This window comes from Gopherus flavomarginatus, chromosome 1, assembly GCF_025201925.1.
Source record: "Gopherus flavomarginatus isolate rGopFla2 chromosome 1, rGopFla2.mat.asm, whole genome shotgun sequence".
NCBI lineage: Eukaryota > Metazoa > Chordata > Testudines > Testudinidae > Gopherus > Gopherus flavomarginatus.
The window spans coordinates 162,625,192-162,646,483 of record NC_066617.1 but is presented as its reverse complement, the minus strand read 5'-3'; the positions used below and the strand labels follow the sequence as shown (position 1 = coordinate 162,646,483).

General features: G+C 48.1%; 1 protein-coding gene across 5 annotated transcripts in view; it reads right to left on the bottom strand.

Moving 5' to 3' along the window:
• Window positions 1-823: 823 nt before the first annotated feature.
• Window positions 824-21,292, bottom strand: part of LSAMP (limbic system associated membrane protein) — a 747,548-nt gene continuing 727,079 nt past the window's right edge. For 3 of the 5 annotated variants that reach the window (XM_050960825.1, XM_050960807.1, XM_050960816.1), the window contains one exon: window positions 13,367-20,648. In XM_050960825.1, coding sequence (XP_050816782.1) covers window positions 20,551-20,648 — 98 coding nt within the window. In that variant the 3' untranslated portion in view covers window positions 13,367-20,550. Of the gene's footprint in view, window positions 1,288-13,366; window positions 20,649-21,292 lie in introns of those variants that run through there. The other 2 variants (XM_050960834.1, XM_050960843.1) reach the window with 1 other exon arrangement.

Sequence of the window (21,292 nt, the reverse complement as noted above, 5' to 3'; positions counted from 1 at the left end):
GCCACCTTAATAAAGGGTTGCCCTTATGTTTGTTACAGGCCAGTTCTGTCTCTTGGCTAGATTGGAAAAAAAATAATTCCCCTTTAGCTCCTTGGTTCATCGAGGCAGAGATCCTCAGCTCAATTTCTTGTAAGAAAAGGGGGTAAATTATTTCACCTAAGTAACTGCTGAGCCACTAGCTGCACATTCCCCTCCCCTAACAAAATCCAGTGAGTTCCCTCCCGCCTCCTGCACAACACACTGGGAAAGTGGCTGGGAGCCCATGGGATGTTCCACACATTGTATGTATATCACTCACTGCTCTGTGTGTACTCTGTCACTCACTCTGTGCCTGGTCCACAGAGGATGCAAGGCTGAGCCCTCACCAGAAGATGGCTCTTTAGCTCAAGCTCTGCAGATTTATGCTTCTAACTCTGGAAGTCCCTGGTTCAGTCCCTTGATTGGCCAACACGGTGGATGACGCACATGTATATGGTTGGCTGTGGACTCTTTTTACATATTTCTTACCTCCTCCTACTTGTCCTCTTTCCCACCCCACCATACAAGCTGATGTAATATAGCTTTACTACATAATATCAGCACTCATGGCAACCTGCAACCATCAAAACTGGTGGGGTTCCCTTTCTATTTTGCCCGACAATAACCACCCTGTATTGTGCATTGGCCACATCAAGGTCTGCTCACTTTAATATACTCTGGCCAGCAAGCACTTACTCATTAGCGGCGTTTTTTTTTATTTTTTCATGTAAATGCTCTACATTAATAAACCAAAGTGTGGCTGTGAAGCTGATCAGATAAGGGGGAGAATGAGAGCTGGCCACCGACATGAATAGAACTATATTGTGCTCTTTAAATAGTATGATTCCATTTTGGTAGTGATATTAATGTGAAGTTTGAGCTAAGATTGCCTGTGTGTAGGCCCTTTGGCTGTATGGGTGCCTCTGCTTGGGACTGTGTGGATTTGCATGGATGGCCTTTGTGTGTAGGTGCACGTGTGCGCCCATGAGAGGGGAGGCATATGTGCCTCTTTGTGACTGTACGTGTGGTTGTGTCCCTCCTGCCATCTGCTTGGTAATCCGAAGGCAATGTGACTAGAGAGGTACTGAAGAAAGGGTGAGAGGAGAGACTAAAGCAGGGATGGCTGGAAAGGAGTGGAGCTCACTCTCTTTTTCCATCCCAAATGGGTCTGAGGCTCACAAGTGAGTACCTTGTCTGGGTTGGCAGAAATCACAGTCGCCGGTCTCACTGGAAGGCTGCCATGCCTCTGCCATTAAGCCTCACTGGGACCTGAAATCAAAATCGCTGTTCTTTTATCTCTGCCTTCTCCACCTTGAAACCTGTTGAGCCAGCATCCCATGAGACACAGGGAAGGGTTGGTCCATCGGACACGGAAAGGAGCGGAGTCCATGCCCCAAAATGTATCCTTTCTCCTTCCCCTTCTTTCAATTTTTAAGAAACAACAGGACTCATTCTCTGTTACCCTCCACTTTGCACCTCTGCATGGTGGGTGTAAAACGATACTGAATCAGAAGGGCAGCGGAGCTAAGTGGGTGTACAAAGACACAAGGTGCCAGGAAACAGAATCAGGTCTGATGTTTCCCTCTCCCTCTTCTTTTGCCATATTGCAGCAGCCCAACCTATTTAGCGGTCTCCCACCTCTGGCATGTCCTACAGCTGCTTTCAAAGGAAATTTTTTTATGGTTCAGCTGCAGCAAGACGGGAGGTCCCTGGCTTCATACATAATGAATGAAAGCCAAACTGCCCACGTGCTCATCAAAGACAGCCTGTGAGAGAGGTGGGAACAGTACAGTATGCTGGAGCAAGGGAGAGAGAACAACAGAAGCCTTCTGAGGATGTTAGGGGGAATGTAGTGTTAATGTCTGTTAAGCAGATAAGAGCATTAAAGCAGCGAGGAGCACGAGGGATGTACACATGTACGTGTGCATGTGCGTGAGAGAAAAAGATGGTCTCATTGCAAACCATTTATTGAATGACCTTAGCTCCTTTTTCAGTTCACATATGAACCGCAACCAGACTTTGATTTTGACTAATTTCCTCATTATTTGAAATTACTAAACAAACTGGTTTCTGTGAGTACATTTCAGCTGTTGGTTAGCCTAGGGGCTAAGGCATGCACCCGAGATCCAATGACTAGGCCCTGCTCCAATGACTATTGAAATATTTATTACAAAGTGGAATTGCTTCAATAGGAGAGACTGAAAGGGATCCAGCCCAACATAGCCTATAGCCCAGCCAGTGCACTCATCCGGAAGGTGGGAGACCTAGATTCCAGTCCCTGCTTTAAATCAGGCACAGGGGGGATCTGAACTGGGACTCCCACATCTTAGATGCGAGCTCGGGCCATGGAGTACGAAGGGGCACCACTATCACAGCTGCTGTCTGTGGGGATTAGGTATGATCTGAGAATGCCCACTTGTTCAGGCCGTATAAATGAGACGGCAGGAGAATGCCTAGTTTGTGAATCTCACTGCAGTTTAGGCATGACTAAGCAATGAGCAACTAGGCGGCATCAGGAACTAGGAGGCGGTGTGCACCCCCACTGGCAGAAATTTAGGCACCTAGGGGACTTTACCAGTGGAAACTCAGGTGCCTAGAGAAAGTGCCTCAGTTCACATGAACACTTGTGCGGTGACAGATTCTGTTCACAAGGGCACCTGGGACTTTCTTTTCCTTTTCTTGCAAACAAGAGTTCTTTCATGCCAATGTGAATAAAAAAGGATTCTGTTAAAGTGAACTCACATGTCACACGTTTGATGTGAGTAAGTGCTTTCCCAGCTGTAGTGATTATGCAAGTGGGGGGTGAGTGAGAGACAGGAGGGTGCACAGAGAGGGACTGTGAGTGTGCATTGGGCTCCATGGGAGATAAAGTTTTGTCTCTTTCAGTGCCTCTTGAATCTAGTTTCCATTTGTCTGTCTCGAGCTGGTTTTATCTCATCGAGCTGATCATTAGAGGCACAAAGTGCCTCAGCTGTAATTTTTCCTCCCTCCGGACAGTCTTCTTAGTGCTCCTTGGTTTGTTAAGTCCATGATCACTCAGCTGCAATCAGCCTCCATTACTCTGATCTGGCTGTCTCAGAATGACCCGTCCCCGCCCCCTTCCCTCCCCATTGGCATGGATGGCAAGGGTTCTGGATCCTGACCCGTGTCTAGGAACAGCAGCAAATGCTTACTCCCAGATGTCTATAGCCCATTCCCAGTTACACTTGATCTCTGTGTTTACCCTTACACCAATATCAATGTCATATCCAGTGGGACACAAAAGCACAGCAGAAAAGACTTCCCACAGTGCTGTGCCTCAACAACAAAGCAAGGATCCCTCCCTGACTCTAATGTCCCCAAAATTTGGGAGTGTCTGGGTTTTGTTATGAGCTGTGAAGTTTGAATTCAGATTCAGGTCCAGATCCTGATGTGAAGTGCCAAGTTTGGAGATGTTTGGAGCCAGACATTAGGTTTGAGCCCTGCTCTGCTTTCCAGAGGTCTGGTGCAGGTTGGACGTGCCTGGCGTAGATATAAAAACAAAAGGTCTGATACAGCGCTGCATCACTCTAGTATGTCTCAGTTACACTGGCATAAAACTGGAGAAACACAGTGGTAACTCAGGTCCAATGTGTTTTGCTGTTTAGAAACAAGGGGCCAAATTCTCATCTTGTGTAAAGTGGCATAGTGTGAGGTTATTGATATAATCGGGGACCATACAGAACATGGTTGCAAACAAGGTCCTGTAGTGGCACCAAATATTATGTAAAGGGGGTCATATAAGGTGTCTAAGACCAGGTTATGGGTTGCTGGTTATGATTATGCTGTCTGTATGCATGTATCATTTTGTAGTTGGAGTTATGAATATTGGCTCTATACTGTCTGTACTTCAAACTTATGCTATGCTTCTGGGAGACATCCCAGACAAGTTGGTGTTAGCTCTGCCTAGTCTGATTGATGGCCCATTAAGGACCATCAGCTATACAATTGATCCATTGAGAGAAGGCAGATACGCCTTGTAACTCAGCAAAGTATGCAGGAACTTGCCCATGTGACTCCAGACTCCATTTTGCTCTAATTTTCCATAGTAAGGACAAAGAGGTTCTTACACCTGGAAAAGACTATAAAAGGCTGATGCCTCATCTCCATCTTGTCTTCAATCCTGCTTCTTACCTCTGGAGGGACTTTGCTACAAACTGAAGCTCTGCACAAAGGACTGAATGACCCATCCCAGCGGGGGATGTATTCCAGAGACTTGATTTGAACTTGTAATTTACTCCATCACGACTACAAGCCTGAACTAAGAACTTTGCCGTTACTGTATGTAATTGATTCCATTTAACCGATTCTAGCTCTCATCTCTATCTTTTTCCTTTTATGAATAAACTTTTAGATTTTAGATTCTAAAGGATTGGCAACAGCATGATTTGTGGGTAAGATCTGATTTATATATTGACCTGGGTCTGGGGCTTGGTTCTTTGGGATCAAGAGAACCTTTTTCTTTTACTGGGGTGTTGGTTTTCATAACCATTCATCCCCAGGACAGGTGGCACTGGTAGTGATACTGGGAGACTGCAGTGTCTAAGGAAATTGCTTGTGTGACTTGTGGTTAGCCAGTGGGGTGAGACCAAAGTCCTCTTTGTCTGGCTGGTTTGGTTTGCCTTAGAGGTGAAGAAAACCCCAGCCTTGGGCTGTAACTGCCCTGTTTTAAGCGATTTGTCCTGAATTGGCACTCTTAGTTGGGTCCCGCCAGAACCGCATCATCACAGCATAGCTCCGCTGACTTCAGTACAGCTGTGCCAATTTACACAGTGTCTCATCCCAGAATTTCTCTTGAGACACGAATAGTCTGATTAGCTTTAACTCCTCCATGCATTGATGTCTACAGCAAATATAGAAGGAATAAGAAAGCATTAGGTGCTGATTTACTCTTCTAATCCTTGTCTTGTAAATCAGCTGTCAAATAGGACAGGAGTTTAGAACAGGTGAATTTAGTCAGCTGTGCTCATGAAGACAAGCCTGGTAAAGCAGATGTAGTCTGGGCAAACAATGTGGTGCTTCAGGGACGGAATGAGGTGCACCGGAAGGGATTTGTGGGGGAGCTTGCACAGACTATAGAAGCTTCTCCACACAGCTGCCACTGCCCCTCAGTCCTGCCCTGCAGCCCCCCTGCTATTCCAGCTCTGGGCTCCCCACCCAGCTCCGCCAATGCCCCTTACTTGCTATTCTAGTACTGGGCTACAGCTCTGCCAATGCCCCTCACTCCTGCCCTGCAGCCCCCCTTGCTATTCCTGTCGTAGGCAGAGCTTTGTGTGTGGATCCCATGCCCCTCAGTCCTTCCCTGTACCCTACCCTTTCTGACAAGGCCTCTCTTGAGCAGAGCATGCCAGTCTTTGCTGAACTGTGAAATGTTTGTGAGGAAAATTTGTTTACAGTGTTCCCAGCATCTTTGGTCATGATCCCCCTGAAACTCATTTATAGCTGTGTTCCTAGAGCTCCAGTGGGAAAATGTTACAGGCATAATCTCCTCAACCATCTTGTCACTTTCCCTACGTTTCTGAAGGTCCTGGGTTACAATGAATACTGCTAATTTAAATACTCATTTGCTGATATTACTACTCCGACGATAATATTGTCCTATGTACTTTTCCCAGTGAGAATAAGATACATCTAGTAAATGTTCTCATAGATACAGGATGCTCTATGTGGTAGTAAACGCATCAATTAATGCTAATGAGTCTGCTGTTAGCAAGTAATATTATTGGTGTTATACTCATGCCTCACCAAATGCAGAGCCTCAGTTTGTTAAACAGATGCCAATGTTAACGGCCAAATTCTCTTCCCATGGATAAGTTAGCATTAGTTAAACGTACTATTAAAAATAACCATTTAAAATGTCAATGAAAACAGAGTCTGCGCCTGCCAGGGTTTTTCTGGCCTCCCTTTTATTACTACTAAACTTTTCAGTGGAAGTGAGGTTGATTTAAAGTGCATTTCGATAATACAACAAAAATGGAGAATTGGCAGCACTAGTGAGACCCAGAGATGGCGCGTGAAAGCCTGCATGTTTCACTCACACAGTTCTGCTTATGCCCCTCGCTCCTGCTCTGCTGCAGGCCCCCCTGCTATTCCAGTGCTGACCTGAAAGTACCATTTCCAGAGTCCGCCCTCACAGCTGTGGCATTGCACCTCAATCTTGACTTGCCATTTTATTGGTTTCATTTAGGCCTTTCCCCTTTTTCTCCAGGGATTAATCACAAAATGATTATGAGTCTCCCCAATTTGTTCATTAAGTCTGGTTTCCTGCTGTGTTAACTGAAGCTGTGTCCCACTCTTAGCCGCCATTCCAGCGCCTCACGCACAGACCTGGACCCACTCATACCGAGTCGGAGAAGTGCTCAGGGCTCCAGTGGACGAGGTTGTCAAAAAGACTTATTTCTGACCACAGTAGGTGATGACAAAGGCTGCCGTTCCCTAGAGATCATCATGCCCCTGGTTTAGCACCACAGCCAAGCAATATGCAAACGGACTGTAATTATATGCTGCAAAGGAACAGTTGTCTTTTTGGGACTCGTTCCTGGGCAGGAACATGAGTACACAGGGTGTGCTGTGGTCACTTGGCTAGTCACCAGAGCAGGATGCAGAAGTTTTCACTGTCGGGTTCCTGTCTGGGTAACTCATTGTGGCAGGGGGTCTACAAACGAAAGAGTTGCTGCTACCGATGTTGATGACCAAAGTAACATGGGACAAGGTACTCCTGAGCGTAAAGAGGGGGAATATACCCCAAAAGAGAATATACCTACCACCAGGGATGATGGGGGAGAAGACGACACTGCTTCTAGCAGAATAAGAGGCCACTGGGGGCAATATGGGTGCTAGAGATTCATCCAGTGCTGTGTTTAGCAACCTCAATGGCAGCACAGAGTACAATACCTGCTAAACAGCATAAGCTGAAATCACGTGTAGGGAAATATTTTCCGCTTAACAGCTTTGGGGAAATCCATGTGGCTTGCCTGTTATGTTGGCAGATGTTAGCTATAGATTTTGGCCTGGCTGGGTGGGTTCCACATCTCTGCAGAATCACATCCAGCAGCACGTTCATAAGGATGGGCATATTCAGACAAACCAGGGTGAGCAGCAGCCTGGTGGGGGGAAGGAACCAGCACCACATCCATTCTAGGGCACGCTTTGCTGAGTAAGCAGCATGCCCACCATTTCCCACCAGAGGACCGATTTACCCACCAGAGGTTCAGACTGACCCTGCAGTTCCTTTCTGAGAGCTCTGAGACGGGTTCACAGTATCTCCCTGTACCCGCACCCCCAGCAACCCATACCTGAATGCTGCCTGTGCAGATACTAGTGCACCCCATCAGGGTGGAAGGTCAGGGCTTTTGGGAGCTCATAGTTGCTGCTGATCCACGGTGACAACTGCCAAACTCTTCTCTGAGTCCCCTCCCCTGGCTGCAAAATTTGCCAAGCAGTGAACAGTTCAGTAGAGCACGCCCCTGAGAGCTGTGTGTGGGAAGGGTAGGACTATACACCTGACTGCATGTTCTGGAGCAGCAATCAAACCACTCAGGATGTCGGCTAGGACAAGCTTTAACCACAGCTGCAGAGAGCATCTTTGAGAAACTACATGTTTCCCTCACTATAATGGATGAGTGATGTGCTAGCCAGGAAGGGAGGTATCCTGCTTTGCAACTCAAGCTGCAGCAGTTTCTCTGCGCTGATAGTAAAGTGGCCAGTGCTCTGCAGCCAGAAAAACCATCCTTACATTGTACATTGTGTTCTCTGAGAGCCTTGGTTACAGGAGGAACCTCCCTGCCACCTGGGAAAGTGAGAGGTGGGAAAGCTCCTATCTCCACAGGCTGTATGAGCAGCTGGCTGCTCTACAGGGTTTCTGTCTGCATGGCTCAGGCCCAGATAGACAGCAGCCTGTGCCCTGCAACAGCAGAATGGCCACTAATCAGGATTTCGTGTCTCCCTGATGCCCTCTGGTGATACCATCAGGATTATGAGTGTTTCCCAGCCTCTCCTGCTCCATTTCTCTTAGCCTGTGGTAGGCCTGTTGACAGAACTTTGGGGCCTCAGCACCTCATGTTTTCTGGGGCCTCACCCCAGTTACAGAAGTTTTGGGCCCATCCCATGCTCAGGGCCCCGGTACAATTCTCCCCACTTCCCTCCATCCTCTCATCAGCCCTGTCCTGGCCCTACCTGCTCTTCCTTCCCAGGTCCTGGACCACATGGCCTGTTCTAGGGGAGGGCAAGCAGGGCTGTTGCTCTGGACACCAACTTCCAGGGGGGCGTTGTTCTGGTGCACCACTTCGCTTTTTTCTGACTCTTCGCCACTCTGATTGGCTGGCCTTTTTGGGGGGTGGGAGTAGCGTATCGGTCCCTCGTGGGGGCTGTATGCCAAAAATTTTTTCCATCCTGGCTGGCAAAATAGCTAGAGCTGTTCCTGATGGGTCCCCACCTTCTAGGTCCATTTATTTCCTAGCATCATGGGCTCTCTTTTTCCAGCTCCCCCTCTTTCTGGTCCATATCCTATACGATCCTACGCCCATTCCCCAGCACCAGACCCCTTCTCCTTCAAGTTCTAGGCCCCTATCCTCAGATTTCCCATGTGCTAATTTTTCCTTCCCTACTGACCAGTTTCCCTCCTGCCCTGTTTCAAATTTCTCTGTTTCCTGGCCCATCCTGCTCTATTTTCCTGAATCCCAGCCCAATCCTTCTTATTCCGCTTCTCACCAACCTAGGGTGACCAGATAGCAAGTGTGAACAATAGGGACAGGAGTGGGGGGTAATAGGAACTTATATAAGAAAACGACTCAAAAATCAGGACTGTCCCTATAAAATCAGGACATCTGGTCACCCTACTCCACCCCTGCTGTGTTCCTATCTCCTCCCTTCTGCTCTGTTTCCGTGTAGGCCTTGGGTCTTCTGGCCATATTTTCAGGACACATCTCTGTGTGTCACCCAGTCCTGGCTCCTTGTACTCCACTGGCCTTTCTCACCAGGGGCGGCTCTAGACATTTTGCTGCCCCAAGCACGGAGGGTCCGCTGGTCCCATGGCTTTAGCGGACCTCCCGCAGGCACGCCGCCGAAGGCAACGTGCCTGCCACCCTTGCAGCGCCGGCAGAGCACCCCCCTGCGGCTTGCCACCCCAGGCACATGCTTGGAGCGCTGGTGCCTGGAGCCGCCTGTTTCTCACAGCCCCTCCTGTTTTCTCCCTAGGTCCTGACCTATCATGCACCATCTGCTTGTTTCCATGCTTCTCCCCCTCTTGTTCCGTTGCCTGTTGTCCCATTATTTCCTGCGCTGTTCCTGTTCCCAGCTCCTGTTTTTTCTATGTATAACCTGACCCCCCTCTCACGTGTACCTTTCTGCTCTCTTTTGCCATGTCCTGACCCCTATCTCCCCATACCCTAGACTCTTCTGATCCAGGTCTCTTTGGCCTGGTCCCCCCAGCCTCCCTTCTTTTTACCAGCCCACCCAGCTGCTTTTTTGCTTTCACTTCCAGGCTCCTCCTGCACTGCTGCACCCATCCTTCCCCTATCCCAGTGGCTCCCAAACTGGAGTTCGTGAAATGTTATAGGGGTTCTTGGGGAAAAATTCCCTAATGGTGGACAGAGCTGTCCCTAGAAACTCTGGGCAGCAAGAGTCAGCAGCCCAGAGCTCCTGGACTTCCAAGATCTAAGCAGATCAAAGCAAACATCTCTCTCACACTGAGATTTAAACTTCAAGACTCCTTATAAGAAATGGAAAAGGAGGTGGATATTTTTTGCTGTTTTTAATATTAAATAGGCAGCTAGTATTATTTTTAAAATTATTATGAAGAACAAGTTTAAGCTTTGTTGTAACGTGCGTTGTTTGCCTGGACTGCTCAAGACCTGAATGCTTGTGTAGGAGGAACTCTTTGAGTTGGCTTCTTAAATACCTTCATGCTGTTTCACATCTGATACTCCTTGATGAAACCTAGGAGCCTTGTCTTATAACAGGCTTATTCAAAGTGACACAAGCTATGAAAGTGAGAGCTTGGACATGTGCGGCCATTTTCATAATGTAATAAAAATACTGTCACAATAAATGATAATTAATAATAAATAGTGTGTAATAAGCATGTCATAAAAACAAGTTTTATGTTTCCAAGATCGCTGCTTTTATAATTTATACTTAGGTCTAGGAGACTATCCCTAGTCATTTTTAGGAGGGGGTTCACAGGACATTTTAGTGAAAGGGGTTCACAGGTTGCCAAAGTTTGGGAACCACTGCTCTACCCTCTTGTCCCCCTTCCTCTGTAGGCCCCTGCTGCTGTGTTTCTGTGTTCAGACCTCTCTTGCTCCAAGCCCTTTGTCTGACCCCATCCAGCTCCATTTTCCTTTGTCCTGGGGATGAGGAGGGGGATGAGATTAGCTCTAAAATCATGAGTTTGGTTTTTTTTAAATAATGTTTTTCTGTGTGTGTGTGTGAGAGAGAGAGAGAATTAGTGTTGCTGACTTACAGCGAGAAATGAGATTTTGGCCGCACTGCCCAGACATCAATGAACCTGGGGCTTCAGGTCCCACAGCCACAACTCTGTACCCCAGCACCAAATCAGTCAATGTTATGTCTCCAATTCTCATATGTGCCCCAGCCACAGAATTCTGCACCTCCTCTTACTCTCCCCACATATGCAGCCTCTGCTGCTCCTGAGGTTCTTCACTCACCTTGCCCAGGGCCTGGAGGAGCAGTGGCAACCGGGGGACACACCCTCCCCCTTTCCTGGTGTTTCACAACTTGCAAGGATGGGAGGAGCACAGAGCAGACTGACCCATTGCACACAAGAGGAATGGGGGGAAGTGCACAGACTGACCCATTGTTCATTGAGGTGAGGGGGAGGAGCACAGAGCAGACTGGTCCATTGTACAAGGGGTGAGGGAAAGCGCAGAGACTGACCCATTGCTCACTGGAGGGGTGGGGAAGAGCATAAACTGACCCATTGTTACAGGGGAGGGAGGAAGAACACAGACTGACCCATTGTTCACAGATAGGGTTGCCAATGCTCCAGGATTGGCCTGGAGTCTCCAGGAATGAAAGATTAAGCTTTAACTAAAGACTATGTCATGGGATGGAACCTCCAGGAATTCCTCCAACCAAAACTGGCAACCCTATTCACAAGAGGGAAGGGGGAGGAGCACAGCCTGACCCTTTGTGGAGGGGAATACACGTACCCCTGCTAGCTCTGATGAGCAAGGAGGTCAAAAATAGAAGTGATGGTGCGATGGGCTGGCTGCCCCAAGCATAAGTCTATCTGAACCCCTAGGGCCAGACTTGAGGGGGACAAGCCCATCCCACTAATCAAAGCGCTGGGGCTACCCGGCTATTTTTAGACTAGTTTGATCAGAGGCCGCACTGGTATGACTACCCAAGCCGGAAATTACTTCTCCAGGTGCAATGCAGCCACACCGTTAGTGTGCTTTTCATTCTGCTCCAGCCCTGTTTACGCTGGATTCCTCTGTGTCTATTAGTAACTTCCCCACATGACGTCTTCCCCATGCCTCCCTGGAGGTTGCTGTTCTGTGTTGAGTCGCTAGGGTGACCAAGTGACCAGTTTTAGACCGGAAAAGGATCCTGGCGGCTCCGGTTAGCACCGCTGACTGGGCTGTTGACTGTAGCTGCCATTGTCCGGGAACTGCAGCCAATGGGAGCTGTGGGAGTGGCACTTGGCCGTGGATCCACATGGGAGCTGGAGGGGGGACATGCCGCTGCTTCCAGGAGCTGCTTGAGGTAAGCGCCACACAGAGCTTGCACCCCTGAGCCCCCACCCCATGCCCCAACCTCCTGCCCCAGCCCTGATCCCCATCCCACCCTCTGAAAGCCTCAATCCCAGCCCAGAGCACCCTCTTGCACCCCAAACTCCTCATCCCCAGCCCCACCGCAGAGCCCACTCCTCCGCCAGAGCCCTCACACCCACTGCACCCCAACCCTCTGCCCCAGCCCTGATCCCCTTCCAGCCCTCCAAACCCCTTGGTCCCAGCCTGGATCACCCTCCTGCTCCCCAAAGCCCTCATCCCAGCCTCACACCAGATCCCACACCCCCAGCCACAGTCCTCACCCCCTCTCACATCCCAACCCACTGCCTCAGCCTGGAGCCCCATCCCACATTCTGGACTCCTTATTTCTGGCCCCACCCCGGAACCCGCACCCCCAGCCAGAACCCTCACCCCATCCCGCACCACAGCCCCCTGAGCCAGCCTGGTGAAAAGGAGCGAGTGAGGGTGGGGCGAGTGACAGAGGAAGGGGAGGATGGAGTGAGTGGGGGTGGGGCCTCAGACAAGGGGTGGGGCAGGCTGGGATCTCAGAGGAGGGTGGGGAAGGAGTGGGGTAAGAGTGTTTGGTTTTGTGCAAGTAGAAAGTTGGCACCCCTATGAGTCGCATGTCACAAGGGGCCATTTGAAAGAGGGGAACGTTGGCATCCTGAATCCCATTTGGGACAAAATGCTGGATGGAAAGTCTTAAGAACCGGTTGAGACAGTGTACATACCCGTCATTGTGGTTAACACAGGATATTATCCTGATCTCAGCGGAGGTTTTGTCATCTGCATCAGTGGGAACAAGATCTAGCCCTGCATATCCTTATGAGTATAGGCTTTGGACACAGCTCTCTCTCTGCTCCACAACAGCACGTTGAAAAATCCCTGGATAGTTTGCCTAGGGGATCCCACACATTCCCTGTGACTTTCACTGCAAATCAATGGCCATTAAGGACTTCATAGTTATCACAGTGCTGCAAGCCATAGCCATATGGAACTTCAGTGCAACAGCTGGCATAGAATTCAGTTGCTTCGGCAGAGGCTGTTCTTACAGCTTGAGCTAGAGGATAATCTCATCTCTCTTTGTACAGCAGACTTCTCAAACATATGCTGCATCCCTCTCTAGTGGCTTTTTCGCATAGAGAATAATCTGCTACTGCTACCACCCACTGGAGTTATTCCTTTAGTTCATGGGGTCTGTGCCAGGCTGAAAGCTTGCTGCCGACCCTGTGGCAGTGGCAGTGTCGGTGGCGGGGGGGGGGTGGTCATCACATCAGGGTCAAAGATGCATGAATTAACAGTTATCATTCCATCCAATAGAGGGCACTAGTGGAGTAGCGGTGCATATTCACCAGCCATTTCAGTACAAAAGCATTGCACCAGATGAGCCAAAACTGTGTATGAGGGGAAGGGAAATTAAGATGCATTTCTTCCTTTTCACGTTTATTTCATTTTTGTTTTTTTTTTTTGTTCTCTTTTTTTTAAGATCACAGAAGAGCAGAGCATTCATACATGTAAAGAAAGAGAAACAAGATAACAGAAGTTAAATACATTGAGGAAAGAAAAAAAGAAAAAGCTTTTTGTTGGTGTCAGGTTTGGGGTTTTTTTTTCCCTTCCTTTTTTTTTCACACACACATACTTGCGCATTTAAAATTTTCTTCCACAGAGCTAGTATCCGAAAACAAACCAATGGCAAAAAATAAAATGGCCGTGTTCTTGTTTCATTAAAGAGAAGTTCAGCTCATGTCTACGGTGCTGGGGAAAAATATATATAAAGATATATATATATATATATATTTATATGTATATAACACTGTTAATGAGAAAAGTTCTAACCACCCCACTGTGTAGCAAGAAGGGACACTGGACCTCCTCCCTAAGGCCTGGAGGATGAAACTTAGCTCCAGCTGAGGAAATGGAACGGTTTGGAGCTGGTGTGAAGGCAATTTTTACTCTCCCCTCCCCCCATGCCCTTTCCTTGTTTGTAGAAATTCACCACAAACCATGCAGCTGATGGCTTTCTATAGACAAACTGCTAAAAGCAAATTGAGACGTATGTGTCATTTTGCATGTGTCACTGGGGGGCGGGGTCTAGGAAAGGAGAGTGGTGTGATGGCTGTGTGAGGGATTTGTGGAGGAGAGTGGCATGTGTGTATTGTAGGGGTATCGGGAGGGATAAGTATCTGTGTGACTGAAAGAGGGAGCAAATGAAATAACTTCAGAGCTGGAAGACACTCCCCAGCTGGGAAGTTCTCTCCTTGTTGATAGTTTCCTTGTGGCCTGCGAGTACTATATCTATATGTAGACACATGCACATACTCACATTCCATAGGAGGTACTAGACATTCTGAGCAGGAAGTAAAGGGGTTGACCGAGGATAGATAGCAGGGCTCAGTTCAATCCCTCTGTTCTCACAGATACGCTGAGATGTTGATGGATGGGGCCCCAGTTAGGGTATCACAACGCACGTTCCCCACGGGGCTCACAAAGTGAGCTGAAGATATACACAAATCGGGGAGAGGTAGTTCCCTGCCCCGCCTGGAGACTTCCTTTGTTGGATAGGATCTTTGCCCACTAATGTGCTCCCCAAACAACCTTGCCATGAAGTCAGCCCTACCACCAGCTCTGCAAGCCTATCCTCCTGACTGGTGAGACACTCTCCCTTCCTCTACTGTCTCATGTACTCCTTAAAGGTTTGCAGGACCTTTTGGTGGCACTAGCTAAGCTGAACCTGCAGTGAGGTAAGAGCCCTTTACCTTCCATTTCCTGGGCTTATTTAGAGGAGCTGTCCTCTTTTCCTTGCTCTTCTCAGGGTGGCTGGCTTACTATACATGGGCCTCCCCAAGCCATGCCTGGATAGAGGAACTTGCTGGCATCCTTACCAAGCTGATTTCCTCCCTGCTGAGATAGGGAGATTGGAAAACAAGTGAACACCTGAGGTTTGGTCTTTGGGGAAACAACCCCCATAGAAACCATGCTGAGGTGTCACACTGTAAGATGTAGGTGGGAAAGGGGCATGTTACATAGAGGGGAACAAGAGGATGGTTCAACAGTTGGACACATCCCTTAATGTCGAACTCCCTAACTTTCCCAGGCACCACACTGGAAATATACCCACTTTGAGACCATACTGAGAGCCAATAGTCTTCCTCGTTGATGTGGCTGGGAATTCTGTGCATGGATTGCGAACAGCATATGGCCCTAACTTTTTTATCAATGACATAGCCTGGGAGACCATCTCCTAGTTTAATTCTCTCTTCCCGCCCCCTCCACTCTGCTCCTCATGTGAGGGGCCTCTTTTCACAGTCTTTTCTGTGCACTTGTCAAAAATGAAATAAGCTTTTGCCACCTTCAGGAGGAAGACTTAGAACTTCCAGCTCTGCCTCACCTCCCCAAGACTGTATTCCATGGCACCATTTGATGCGATTTGCTGTGTGATGTCAAGCACCATGAAGATTTTGGCCATGGATCAGTGGGGTCAGAGCAGAGGACATGGATTGTACTATTAGACTTGGGAGAGGAAACACTTCCTCACTACACACCTGGATTCCCTCATAAGATGAAGTGAAGGCAATAAGCAATATGTGAAGACCTGACCGAAATGTCTTCTTGTGGAAAGGCTGAGAGTGAGGTTAAATGCTCCCAAGCTCCACTCCCCCAAATTCCCATGAATCCTCGGTCGTTGCCCCAAATTTCCTTCCAGACATGCTACTTCTACATGGCCTGGAAAATGTGTGAAAGATGAAGTTTACAAAGTTAATGCCATGGGCTCAATTTTGAAACAATGGCACCTTAATTGGATGCTCAGAAAGGTACCTAGGTTCATTGAATAGATGCACCTGTATCTGAAGTCCAATCTGAGCACTGAAATAGGGGTGGGTGGACTTCTGAGCATAGTGTGATTGACTCTTGGTCTGGCATGGGAGAAAATTGGAGATTTGTCCATGGTTCCTGAACAGTAAATGCTATGTAAAGGGGTGTAAACTGAGGCTGTAAATCAGTTTACACAAAGCATGTAAACAACAACAAAAAAAACCTTGTTAATGTCACTGTTAACATGACCCTGATGATAACCATGGTCTACACAACTTTGCTGGTGGAGAAAGCAAGGGTTTGCATTGCTGCTCTACGTGTCCGCAAGTCGTGGTCTAGAAAAGGATCATAATGCTGAGATACATGCGTTACCTGGGGATTTTGATACCCACCTTCCCAGCATTTCACAGCCATGCATCGCTTCATTTTTCACCCAGCCAGACACATACAAACAACACGCTGCAATCATGTATGGCATTCAGGTCGTCCTAGAGGGCTACGTTCACACGGTTCATTTCCTTTCAGAAAGTTGCCCCCCACCCCACCCACTAGTAACCTGAAAAGGGTTAAATATCTGCTAGCAAGTAAGGGGCCACATATTAAATCTAAGTGTTTGTTTCTTTGCTTGGACATTATTGGACATCTCATGTCACTATCGTATATTTACAAACTTGTAGAAGAAATACAATCTTTTTTTTTAATAACACTAAATGTTAAACCTCCATCAATCAAACACAATTACACCTACACTCTCAAGGAACTGGTGTCCCATTCCAAATCCCACTGAGGGGTAGAGCAGCAAACGAGTGAATTTTGAAGAGGGGGAGAGGGGGGGCCAAAGAAGCAGGACCATTGTGGATGCCTAAGAACAAAGGCTCTGCACTGGAGGATATGTCTTTTCAATGTAATTATCCACAGGGATGAAGAAATGATCAAGGAAAATGCCTTTTCCCATCTTCATTATGGCCCTGGTCTTGGGAGGTGATGTGCAACCCTCATTGACTTCAATGGAAATGGAGGGTGCTCAGGACCTCTCAGGAGATGCTCAGTAGCTCACAGGATTGGGTCCATTAAAAACATTAAATAAATATTTCCCCACCCCAGCTCTCAAGTTAAAGGAACAGACACTGCCAAGAATGGAGATCCCAGAACAGAATAACTGTAATACTGTGCACTTGCATCATGCCCAGGGGTGCTGGGGGTACAGTGGTATCCCCCAGACTTGAAGTAGTTTCCATCATATCCAGGGTTTACAGTTTGGTTCAATGGCTCTCAGCACCCCCACTATACACACTGTTCTAATGCCACTGTCATGCCTTTCAGCAGCTGTATTGGTGAGTGAATCTCATTATCCACATTTTACAGAGGAGAAACTGAGGCACAGACTTGCTCGAAGAGTCAGGGGCACAGTCAGGAGTAGAACCCAGGAGTCCTAACTGGTAGACCTCAGCCCTAACCACTAGACAGAATGGGTCCTCCCACCCATCTTTGTCTTTTTCTGTTCCAAAAGTCTGGGATTGTTGTTGTAGTTGGTGGTGGTGAGGGGGGGGTTCCCCGCCAAACAAAAGCTTCAGTGCTCTTTTTTCTAAAAATATTTAAAACAATTCACTGCCAGTAGCTCACTACTTGTGAGGAATCATACGATAACAAACCACTGTGTGCCGCCTAGTGCTCATGAACAACCCTACAATAACACAGCGATATGTACTGCTCCGCACTCATCAGTGACCCTACAAAAACAAACCAGTGTGTACAGCTCAGCACCCCTGAGCTAACCTACACTGATGAAACAATGCGTTCAGCCCAGTCCTCATAAACAACCCTTGACAGGCTCCCTGCAGTAATGAATCAGTGCAGGCAGCCCACCACCTCTGAGCAACCCTACAATAACAAACCTATGAACCAGTATGTGGGAGAGGGTGCACAGTCCATCCCCCAAGTGCAATATCTGCTACTGGACTTGTACACTCACTCTCCTCCCTACAGCAAGACCCATCAGACTCAGAAAGAATCACCAGCAGAGGCTAGAGGGCTCCTGTCCTAAGAGACTCTGCAGGGCTCATGGTCAGTAGGTCACCTACAGGCTAAGGCCCAGATTCTCAAAGGTATTTAGGTGCCTAATGCCCAGTGTGTTCAACAAGAGCCCAGCACCTACATACTTCTGAAGGTCTGTGCCTCATTTTCTGGCCTCACTGGATCTAGTCCCACCGAGAGAGGTTTCAATGCCCAATTGCCAACCCCTCCCAAGCAGTGATGATGTCATATCTGTTATCAAGGCGCGCACACACACACACACATTCTGGGGTGTGATTTTTGTGGGGATTATTCTCCAACATCCCAAAACACTGAGGGAAAATTACAGAAGAGCCCACCTTGAGCTAAGCATGTACTTTGAGGGATGGGGGAAAATCCCCTTCCCTTGACTGGTGACATCCTGCAGGCCTGTTTCTCTGCTCTCCTCCCTTAAAAGACACTCAAAGACTAATATTTATCTGCAAGTCCTGGTGGGCTGTGAGAAGCCTTGCTGCCTCTTTAATTGATTGCCTGTCTCTGCCCCAAAACTGCCTTGCTCAGCAGAAAAGAGGCAGTGCTGTTGAGCTGCTTGATCAAGGCGAGCGCTGCCGCTGAGCCGGCACTGAATTATAAGGAGCCTCCTCTTACAAATTTCATCTTAGCTGAGTAAAGGGAAGGATTGAAACACATAACAGAATTAACTCATTGCTTTCTGGTGATCAGTCTCCCCTTTCTTAAGCCTGCTCAAGCCAGAGAGATTTCCGCCCTACTTCCCATAAGTTTTTACAGCAAATTCCAGGCAGAGCTAAATTGTACTTATTTGTGGAGGGATGGGGTGGAAAGAAGGGAATTTTTACTGCTTAGGAAACTGCTTAGGAGTAGGACACAGTGAAGGCCCGTGCGTAGCTCCTAAATCCTGACCCACAGCACCACTGCTAAGCCAGTTCCAGAGGCTCTGCTGAGAAAGAGAAGGGACTGGCAGTCCCAACATCTCCTCTGCTGTGGACACCCAGATCATGGCACTTGTGACCCTAGGTGCATTTAGACACAGGTTGCCAGAGACAAAACACTGGTGCATAACCCAGCTGTCCCCTTTCACGGATGACCAGCACAGTCAATGGGATATGTGAGGCTCTTCAGATTTGCATGTGTCCCATTGCTTACATCATATCCTGCAGGACCTGTTGCTGAAATGGCAGATTCCAGCAGATAGGCAGCATTTCAGTAACTCTTGTTTCAAATGATCTACTCTGAGACTCACCACATCTTCTCCACCAGGTGTCACTAGAATTTCTTTCATCAACTACCTCCTCCTCTGACCATCCAGAGGGCAAAGATTTCTAGAAGCAAGCTTAGCAACCTTGATGTGTTACATATTGGTGAACAAAATAGCCCCCCACTGCATACCCCCTTGTACCTCTCTTCAATGTACCACCCAAATCTTCTTTCCTGTATGTCAAGAATTTTGGCCCCAGCTTTTTTACAATACAGTCCCAGGTTCTGGCCACTTTCTGAACCAGTTTGAGTTTTCTTTAAAGTACAAAATTAAAGAAGCTCCATCTAGGTATTTTCATAGTGGCTGAGTGAGATATTTACAGGTTTGCTTTGATTGTAACAAGGAGGTCAGAGGGACAAAAAATTCATTTCTATAGCAATACTGAATGGTTATGAATTACCACTTGGAGGCTTTTCTGGTAAGAGAGATTTACTGGCCACGCCATACCTACAGGGGCAGAAGATCAGTGAAGCCCAGGTTATCTCACTGATAACCTCTCTTCCCAACGCCCCCCCCCAGGAGTGGGTACTGGAACAGTGCTCTTGAAATGCTGCCATCTATGGTCCTACGGGTCAGTCACATTGATTTTCTACCTGTTTGGACATACACACAAGCACAGAGGTAAAGCAGGAGCCACTATTCTGATGCATTACAATTGAGTGCCAGCCGGGTGGGGTTGATCAGGGACGGGTTAAAAAAGTATGGAGATTGACGCTTCCAAGCAATACGGCCAGGAGGCTGTCAAGGCAAAAGCCAGCTGTGGGACAGGAGCCCATCTGAACCAGTGCCACAACTGATGCACTCCCCACCCCCCCACATCTGCCCAAGTGATCTCTCAGCACCATGTCTCACACTTACAATGCAGAACTTTATCTACAGCATGATGAGCTTATGTACATATGGACCATTCTGTTCGCATGCTTTAGAGAGAGAGAGACATACACACAGACACACACACACACGGGAGACAGAGACACCCAGCCAAATACAGGGGGAGAAGAAGAGAATAAAAACAGTGTGTTTGTAGCATAGTCAACATAGCTTGAGCTCAGGGCAGAGAGGGAGGTAGTAGAGGAGAAGGGGCGTAAGAGAGGGGGTCAATGAGGGTGCAAGGGATGGGGGGGGAGGTGTGAGGTTTCTTCATGGGACACCAGTATGCGAAAGGGTCTGGATTACTGCTTTCCAAAAGTCTGAACTGGCAGAGAGTCAGCTCACCAAATGGCTAAGGAAATCAAGGGGTTAAGTGGCTATAAACATCACAGCAAAGACCTTCTCTTTCAGAAGATGAAAGAAAGAGGACTAAGGAAAGAAGGGGGAAACAAGAAATCTAATTGGTTGGGGGTTTTTTTTACACCTTGGCGTCTTTGGCACAACGCGGTCCCCACCCAGTGCCTCCTTCTCTCCTGCGCTCCTCGTCGCATCTTGGGTGGTCGATGGCTTGACAGATGTCTTGTCGTAATTCGGAATAAATGTTGCTGATTCGTCTTCGCTGTAATTCCCCCCCTTTGCTCCTGAACACACAAAAGTTGTGAAAGAACCAGTCCTCTCTCTCTCCCCTTCTTTTTCTCGCTCTGTCTCCTGTATGACGCGCTTTGTTTTGTGTGTTGTTATTGTTGCTGCTGTTGTTGGGTTTTTTAATTTGATTTTATTCTGATTTTATTAACATTTGCTAAGTAGGCAGAGCAGGGACACTGCCAGCAGCCACAGTGGTACGGCCAAACTCACTGAACCGTTGTCTACTCTCCCTGTGCCAGGTCCTGTAGGGAGAGAGTGGGAAGGAAGAGAGAAGAGGAAAGGGTTACATACAGCAAGGAAGAAACAGAGTCAGCAAGAAACATGTTGAGGGCCTTCAAAAGCACTGACTCACAGCTACTGTGAGCTTCTCACCCTCAGTGCTCCTGTGCCATTTCCTACAGCGCCTCCTGCTGGGAGAGGCTAGGACTGCAGGTGAGCTTCCTCACAGAGAGCTTGTTTGTCAGCGTGTCCTGCTGAGAAAAGCTGGGACTGTAGTGTCTGTGAGCTCCTCAGAGCCAGTGCCCCTGCCCCATTCCCTCCTGCACTTCCTGCTGGGAGAGGCTGATACTGGAGTAGCTGTGAGGCTTCCCACATCCAGCACCATTCCTTACAATGCCACCTGCCGGGAGAGGTTGGGCCCGTTGGAGAGCTGCTGTGAGCTCCTCAGTAAACAAGCTGTTATATCCTGCTCTAGATTTTGCTAGCGATGGCAACATGGCTGTTCTTTTCACCTCCCTCCTTGTGATGGCCCTTGAATGCCAGGACCTGTTATAATTCTGCATGTTGATGATGTCTGTTTGCAGCCAGATGCCTGCTCCTCAGGGGCCAATTCATCACAGCGTGCCAATCAATGAAACATGGAACCAATCAGCAAATGCCTTCAGGC